Source organism: Protomyctophum parallelum, assembly GCF_964188405.1.
Source record: "Protomyctophum parallelum genome assembly, chromosome: 14".
In the NCBI taxonomy this organism is placed as follows: domain Eukaryota; kingdom Metazoa; phylum Chordata; class Actinopteri; order Myctophiformes; family Myctophidae; genus Protomyctophum; species Protomyctophum parallelum.
The window spans coordinates 12408410-12417557 of record NC_139709.1 but is presented as its reverse complement, the minus strand read 5'-3'; the positions used below and the strand labels follow the sequence as shown (position 1 = coordinate 12417557).

The following is a 9148-nucleotide window of genomic DNA, read 5'->3' as shown; positions in this document are numbered from 1 at the left end:
TGGATACTTTATTTACAAGTCGTGCATCCATAATTCGCAATTTGCTCGCCACATCTGCTCTCATGCGCAGACCTGGATCCAAACACATGAACAGGAATTTGCAACTATACGAGAATGCACCGATTGTCAAAATAGACAATGTTTGTGTTTACACACAGCCTCAAAGCTGGACATCGGAGGGGCTAGCGCCCCTCAAAAGAAGAAGTGCAGGTATAGCAAGGAAGCCAGTGTTGTTGGGGTTTTTTTTTTTTGTATTTAGATACCTTTTTTGACCCAGTATTTGTATTTTGTATCAAAATACATTCTCAATGTATTTTGCCCATCTCTGCGTGTATAATAAAGTGAAGCATGATGAGATTTCTTGGCAGAAATAAGCCCTTTGGTCCCATATAGGCTATTTTTGTTGAACTTCGCTATGAGCTTGTAGATCTGCTATGGTCATAGAGATGTTTGTTTTGGTTCAGTAGAACACGACCATGTTTTTCCCCCTCAGGAGAACGAACTTCTAGTTCTGTTTCCAATCAGTGTTGTTTTTGGCAGCATATTTTAGTTTTAGTCCTAGTCTCTCTTGAATAGTTTTCATTTAGTTTTAGTCACATTTTAGTCACCTGGAATGTTTTAGTGTTAGTCTAGTTTTAGTCGACTAAATATCATAAGATTTTAGTCGACTAAATATGAGCTTGTAGATCTGCTATTTTCAGCATGCAGTCAAGTGTAAAATGACTTATACTGGATCTCTTGTCCACTAGCCCCGTAATTCCTAACACTTTAATCTAGTTTTTATTTGTTGACAAAATTGTCAATATATGTAGTCTTAGTTTTAATCATCACAGCTTAGTTTTCATTTAGTTTCCATTTAGTTTTCGCTAGTGCGAAAAAAGGTAGTCGACGAACATTTTGCGTCATAGTATTAGTCGACGACATCAACACTGGGAGGGTGTTCATATGGGAGCTGGCCCGCCTCACAGCCTGAATCATGTCTTGGTCTCCACCTTAAGATTCCTATTTGAAAATGAGTCTTTTTGGTCTTTGCTGTGGATTCCTAAGGTCGAACTCTTAAGCCATAGCAGCGGCTCACTGTTTGAGCCTGTTTGTTCTCTCTTTCTTTCTCTCTCTCACACGCATTTCACGACGAAGCCGGCAGCAATCCAGTATTTCTCAAGTCCGTTATATTGCATTTTTTCCCTCCCTGGTTTTATTTTATTTTGATTTATTTGTATTAGCACATAATGCAATATTAAACTGCTCAATGATGTGGGTTTTTTGGGGAAAAGCACCATCTGCTCCTCGACAGGCCTCTGTTGTTTCCATTGTGGAGCGCTCCGCTCGCATGTCAACTCTCTACTCTACTTTCTTTCTTTGTTTTTGTTTCAGTGGGTCCCAAAACCCCACAGCCCCCCCCCCCTTCCTCAGTGGTGGGAAGTAACTAAGTAGGCTACATTTTACTTACGTACTGTACTCAAGTACAATTTGGATGTATTTGTACTTTACTTGAGTATTTCCAAATTCCAGTACTTTTACTTCTACTCCACTACTGTACATCTCAGATCCAAATATTGTGCTTTTACGCCACTACATTTATTTTGAAAACGTTAGTTACTAGTTAATTTGTAGACAAAACATACATGAACCACATCAGCCCTATAATATACATTTCGGGCGTCATTTGAAAATAGCCGATCTCATAGATCGGCTATTTTCAAATGATGTTTTATAGCATTTGATAACTTGAAACGGGACATCCTGCGTGCTTTTGCTTTTTGTACTTTTAAGTATACATTTCCATGCCAATTATACTTTTGTACTTTTACTCAAGTATTTTTTTAAATTCCGTATTTTTACTTGTAACAGAGTAGTTCTATATTGCAGTATTGATACTTTGTCTTTTACTGAAGTTAAAGATGGAGTGCCGTGATTTCTTCCCACCCTAAAACATAATCATCAGGTCTTATTGTTATATAAGGAGGTATAATTTTTTTCAAAAAGTGTACAGTATTTGTTAAAATGTTATTTTTATGTGGACACGCCCAGCAGTTCATTAAGTATGCCTGGTTTGCCTGGTGGGTGGTGATGGGTGGTGATCCACCTGAACTGAAGCCGCACCCACAGCTGTAGTTGTATGATAAAGGGTTAGGGGAGGGGCTGATATAGTGTGGTTTCACTATATTACTGTTTATTTCATTGCCCCGTTTGACTGTCAAGGGTTCAGCCTCCAAAATTGTGGCACTCCATCTTTAAACATGTGAGTACTTGTGGCAGTGCCTCAGGGGTAGAGTGAACGGATGGGAACTGCAAAGGTTGCCAGTTCGAATCCCAGAGTTATTGTCGAAGTGTCCTTAACTTGAGCAAGACTCTGAACCCGTAATTGCTCCCGATGTTCAGGTTGGTGCCTTGCATGGTGTGTGTGAATAATGGGTGAATGTAATGCACAATCTCTGTAAAGGGCGCTATATAAATGCACCATATTTACCATTTACACCTCTCTTGGTGAAATTAAAACTCCTCCTCTGTTTTGAAGGGAAGAAAGCTTGAAGCACTGGGAAGTCAACTGGTTGTCATCTCGGTGAGGAGAATATTACTACAATATGCCTACATTTTTTTTTTTAAAGTAAATAGAAAAACAACAGAAAGGCCTGTTCCCTGCATCCCTTCTTCTCTGTGGGTTTTTTTAGAGCCATTTCTTATAGCTCTATAGGCTCTACCCTTGACAGAAGTGACTATCCCTTCCTTGGTTTGTTCCCGCGTTAATATCCCTATAAAGCAGTGTTGATTTTGACAGCAAATTTAGATTTTGGTTTTCGTCATAATTAGTCTCTTGAATAGTTTTCATTTAGTTTTAGTCACATTTTAGTCATCCGGAATGTTTTAGTGTTTCTAGTTTGTGTCTAGTTTTAGTCGACTAAATCTACAGTTGATTTAGTATGTATCTATTTTCAGCATCTCTTGTCCACTAGTCCCTTCCTAACATTTTAGTCTAGTTTTTAATTTGTTGACGAAATTGTCAGTATATTTAGTCTTTCAGTCACCATAGCTTAGTTTTCATTTAGTTTTTCGTCAGTGAACATTCGACGAACATTTTTCGTCATAGTTGTATAGTCGACGAAATCAACACTGCAAACAATACTTTCTCCTGCATGCCTTTTTTTTATCAAGAGACGACACAATAACACGTGGCTTTTGTTTATTTGTAATAGTTTTTTTGTTTGTTTTAGCAGTTTAACACTTTATTGCAAATCCCCCTGCCAAATGCACAACACCTACACCCACAGCCTTTCATGCTCAAAGCCACCACCACCACCTGTGCTGAGCAAGGAAGGGGTCACTGGTAAGGTAACCATATGAATTTCCGACAGGGCTACATGTTGTCTCAGTAAGACAGCCCTCCCCCTATCCACAAGGAGGAGCAGTGCACCAAAGCATTATGGGAATTGTAGTCCAGGAAGGAAGTGAGCCCAGTGTCCATGACGTCAGAGACACTGGGTTCACTGCTAAAATATAAAATATCTAAACCCTGCACATATTACACACATACAGACCCCCAGGAAAGTGTTCTAAATCTTCTAAACGTCATTAACATGTATTTTTTTATTTCTTCATTGCCGAAGACCTTTGTCAATTGCGCTTTTATAGTGGATTCGATCGAGCGACCCATAATGCTACTTACGTTAGCCGGTTAGCTAGCAATGTTGTTAGCACAGCACTGGATCGTCCATCTTAGATCGCCGTCGCCATAATAATCCATTCTATCCATTTCTTTCAATCGCCTGCATCTCCTATTCCTTTTCCCAGATGGCATTTTTGGTCAAAACAACGTTTCTTTGACGGCACTGGATCCGGTCTGGATTCACATTGTAAACAAGGCCTGTCGAGCTCTGTGTAGATTCCTAGGTTATGTCTACTGCTAGTGGACCGGAAATGCAGCTTTTTAAAATAAGAGCTCAAATTAAAAAAATGCTGGCCTGAATTAGATCCTAATTTTTCAATAAATGCAAGCGGGCTAAGTGTTAAGCAGGGGCCGAATGTGGCCCGCAACTGGCCATGGGTTGAGTAGCACTGGTTTACAGGCTGATTGATCAGCCATCCATCCACCTGTGGACATAGCACCGTGTACACAGCTGTAGATAATTACGGGACATGGTAAAACCCTCGGTGTTCATTTAACTCGAGGTTTGATTGGTTAATAAATGTGTTTTTATGGTGGATACATTTTGTGTGTGTGTTAAACCACTTACAGCAGCGTATAGTGTCCGTATTCATAGATCTGCAAGCTCGTACATAGAGCGAAGACAGAAAATTGTACGAGCACAGTCTGGGGGGATTCGCCGTGCGCCAATCCTGTCACTCTGTTTGGACGGACCACAAAAAGTGTTATGTATGACGTGTACAGTACACCAACGTGTCGTGCACTTCCATGTTTTCCAACTACGAATGGCTATAGGCTAGCAGCTACACTGATCAATTAACCATTGGCTTGATCGCTATAATTCCCATAATCGACATTGTTGAAACATTGTAACATGTCATATAGCTTGTGTCGTTGCTGTCGGGAGGAGAACCTCGTAACTCCAAAATGTTCATTTTTCAGGAAATGAAAAGTATACATTTTTCAGGAAACGAAGAAAACCTTATATTTTTAAAACAAAGCAATACAGCCTCATCAAAGTTGGTGTTGTAACTTTATATATTGTCAATTACCTCCATGAGAGGGGGAGAGGTGGTGGAGTTAGTTGCTTTAGCAGACATTTTGCGTGTCCAATGGAGTGAAGAGGTTTTGTCCAAAGCACTTTTTACTACTTTCCATTGGTTCAATATTTTCGAAACAACACACAGACGTAAGGGGTGTTCAATATCACTGATTTATGCCAAAAACCTCAAAAATGTAGTTATGAGGTTTCCTCCCAACAGCAATAAAAGGTGTTTATTACCTTTTTTAATCATGCCTTTTCCATGTGTGTTCTGTCCCTTTTGTTCTAGACACACCGAAGACATGATTGTAACTCCATTTGCACAGGTGAGTTCTTCGTGACATTTCCACTTATTTATAATTCATATATGACGTTATTATACGATATGCGTTATTATATCATTCAGCAGTGTCAATAAGACACGATCCAAACTCATTGTGAATAAATATCAAAATATGAACCTGAGACAGACCGAGGCTCGTCTGCATTTCATATTAGGAATCCTCTTGAACTCATTCCAGACAACTCAAGTGAAAGCATCCCTCCTATTTGACAGATAGACCGTAGCACTTGCCCTAGCTAGCCCGACGACCTCACGGGCGTATGCAAAGGCTCAACTTATCTAACTTAGGTCACATTCCCACCTAATACTTCGGTAGACTCAATGCGAATGGGCGGAGAAATTGGGATTCTTGCCTATTTAATTTGCTGCGGTTTGCCTTCACACCTGCACCGAATCGTAATAAAGTGCGATTGGAAGCGAAGCGAAACCCCCGTTTTTGCTCGGAGTAGAATGCGGTTCTATGATACGCATTAGGATTCGATTGAGCCTTCACACCTGCCAAACGAAGTTCATTTTCTGACAATGCACAGCAGGATTCGTTTTAATCGCAGCAAAGCTTTCTGGTGTGAATGTCACCTTAGATAGCTTTTTGATGTAGACATGGTATAGTATATATGCATAGTTTCATTATATACCGTAGACATTCCACTGTTAGGTACAGTGTGATTCTTCAGTGTTACAGAGTTACTTATGTGCGATTCATAATGACTATTTTCATATTACCATGTTTATTTTTTTCTTGCTTTCTGTATGCACCCGCTCTGAATTAAGAGCGTCTGCTAAATGCCTAAATTGTAAATTGTGATCTGAATGAAAGAAGGAGCTCCTCTCGTATGAAAAAAGGTTTCACTCAAACTATCAATACAGCTGTGATGTAAATGGCAGGTCTTAGGGTTTTTGCAGCAGGAAAAAAGTGACCCCACTCTCGTTTAATCACTCTTTCGTATAATCATGCCATAGAGCAAATAATGTATGTGATCATTTGGACCCAGAAAGTACTCCCGTTTTACAATCTAGCCACCTATGACGGGTGACTGCAATGAACTATGTCAAAGTCGTACGATTGGTCACACATGTTACCGCAGTGAAATTTGTTGAACCGTCTCTTGGAGCGGTGAGCTGCAGCCATGCCACGCTCGGGAATCATTTGATTCGTTGATTTGACCCCGCCACCAATCCAACCCATTGATGCTGAGTGCCAAGCAGGGAGGCGACTGGGTCCCATTTCTTTACAGTCTTTGGTATGACCCGGCCGGGGATCGAACCCCCGACCTCCCAGTCTCAGGGTGTCTAACCACAAGGCCACTGTCTGGTACTGTGACAGAAGAACTATAACATTAGTCTGAACCACTGCACCACTACCTCTCTGATGCTATTGAGCAGTCCTGATTTAATGGTTACAAATACCCCCGGGCGTTTGTGGCGTTAACCAGCTTCTTTCATATTATTGTATTGTTAAAAAAAAGGTCAATTGCCTTCTGTCTGTTTAGAAAAGTACTGCATTTGAAGATACTGGTTCTGTTCAGAATGATTATTTCCACAAAATAATAGAAAATGCTCGATTAGTGGGCTCGATAATAAGCCTCGATCGATGCTCGTTATCAATAAAGCTCACAACAACACTCGCTACATCAAGTCATAGTACAGTACTACTGTACTATGTACAGCAAAACATCCAGAGTGGCTCACTTTGTTTCATTCTAAAAGTGTTTTAAAAATGGATCCGTATAGAGGGGGGTTCCATTTTTAGAACACTTTGCATTTTTGCTGTGTGTGCTGTGCCGTTCCACTAGTGAATCCCTGGTGTATTTCCTGAACCTGTGCAGGTCCTGGCCAGCCTGAGGACAGTGAGGAGTAATTTCGCTGTGATCACCGGCCAGCAGGATCGCACCGCCAGCAAGTATGTTCATTATTAGCCCATTCAGGAACGGGAACGCGGGAACCCCTTTTGGTGTTTTTAAGCATTATGTTGTACTTTTAGCTATTGGAAAAATAGCAGATCTACAAGCGCATAGCGCATAGTGAGTGCGGCGAGTGCCGCACTACGAGCTTGTAGATCTGCTATGTTTGAAAAATCGTGAAAATGTGTGCAAATCTTTGAATTATTTTACAGTGAATGTTTTTTTTAACTCATATATTTGCTTCTGGGGGTGGTCCCCGGAACAACATATTTTCACGGCAAAATACAGTTCATTTTGTGGGTCCTTGACATGAAATAGTTTTGACTTTGGAGCACCACCACTGACATAGAAACCTAGTTAATTTTTTTCCAGAAACCTTGTCAGGATTTAGAAGACATTTTGTAGAACCAGTACTCAGGTCTAAATAGGTTAGAGGAAATATACACAGTGTTGTGCTCAGGCCAATAAAAGCAAGATATCTCTCTCTCTACTACTCCCAGAATCACTGCCTAAACGTCTTGCTGTTTAATAGGTCTTTCGTCTCATGTTTTGATAGTGGTATACAGTGCTTTTCACAAAAAGGACTCTCCAACTAGGAAGGGTATGGCCTGGTCAGCCTGCAATGACATGCATAATATCTGGTCGTCCCAGCTTAGTATAAGATCCATCCATCCATCTTCAACCGCTTATCCGTAGTCGGGTCGTGGGGGCAACAGCTCCACCAGAATGCTCCAGACTTCCCTCTCCAGAGCAACACTTCCTCCTGGGGGATTCCGAGACGTTCCAAGGCCAGTGAGTCGATGTGCTTAGTAAGATGTTCAAAGTAAACTGAGCCGGTTCTACTCTATTGGCTCTGAGACATGGACACTTCCAAAGAAATTAGAGAAACGGTTGGATGGCATTTAGGCCTACGCCCGCCTTCTAATGAGAGCGCAAAATCTGTCTTGGACGAGCTACCCATTGACTGATCTAATATACGGCAACCTTTTATTATTACAAAACATACAGTACAACTGCCTCCCCCCCCCTGGCCAGCCGGGGAGGCCTGATGGAGGGGAAAGGAACTGGTCGGAATAACGTGTTTCTTCCACGCGCTACGTCCGGCCGGGGAAACGCTCCCCCTGTCAGTTGAAAAGAAACGGCATGGACTCCTCATGCATAGAAGGAAGCATGAGGTCAGTCTAATGCTCTCCCCAGGTTGGCAGAGGAAGTGTAGCGCCCCAGGACTACATTAGATTGTTGACACTGGGTGGAAAAAATGGGTTGCAAAAATCGTGGGATAAAAAAAGAATAAAAATGAAAAACAGTAACCACTAAATATTTGTAGTCATTTTAGAACTTCAAATGATGCATGCCTGAAGAAGGCCGAAACGTTGCAGTGTGCGGGTCTCTTTAAAACTTCAAATGAGACATTCTGCACAATGAGTATACTTTCTACTTTTGGTACTTTTAAGTACATCTCGATGTCAATACTTTTGTAAAATTTGAATACCGGACTTTTACTTGTAACGGAGTAGTTCTACATTTTATATTTATACTTTTACTTGAGTGAAAACTTGGGAGTACTTTTTCCACCACTGGTCATTTTGAAAGTATAGCTCTCTCAAGTAAAAAAAACAAAAGTGTGGTGGGCACCCCTGATATTCTATTCTACTGTATAATACTTACAGTATATACTTGTATAATACTGTATATACTCACTCACCCTGTTTTCTCTTCACAGAACGCGGACCTCAGGCAGCAACCCACCGTCCATGTGCAAGACCAGCCTGGCAGGTCAGTGTGCTGGCGTTGGGTCGACCCGGAATGTGTTTCGGCGGAGCCTTGATGCCATCGCAATGGCTGATTTTACACTTGCTGAAAATAGCCGATCTACAAGCTCACAACACGTCGCGCTGCGACGCGTTGTGAGCTTGTAGATCGGCAGTGAAAAAAAAGGTTTTAGTTGACGAAATCAACACTGGGCGGCATCCCAGTGTTGATTCCGTCAACTGAAACTGGACTAAACCAACTGTAGATTTAGCCGACTAAAATCGTATGATATTTAGTCGACTAAAACTAAACCAGGGGAAAGGAACTGGTTGGAATAACATGTTCCTTCCACGCGTTACGTCCAACCAGGGAAACTCCCCCCTGTCAGGTGTAAAGGAGCAACTTGGACACTCAGGAATGAAGGAAGCATGAGTTCAAGTCCGTTGCTCTCCCCTTGTCCCCCATAT

At 41.4% G+C, this 9148-nt stretch overlaps 1 protein-coding gene across 5 annotated transcripts in view; it reads left to right on the top strand.

Annotated features, from left to right (window-relative positions):
• The window catches only part of pde4ca (phosphodiesterase 4C, cAMP-specific a), a 120784-nt gene that overhangs the window by 90165 nt on the left and 21471 nt on the right, over positions 1-9148 (top strand). For all 5 annotated transcript variants that reach the window (XM_083782547.1, XM_083782551.1, XM_083782549.1 and 2 more), the window contains 3 exons: positions 4975-5011; positions 6855-6928; positions 8653-8705. In XM_083782547.1, coding sequence (XP_083638673.1) covers positions 4975-5011; positions 6855-6928; positions 8653-8705 — 164 coding nt within the window. The remainder of the gene's footprint in view (positions 1-4974; positions 5012-6854; positions 6929-8652; positions 8706-9148) is intronic.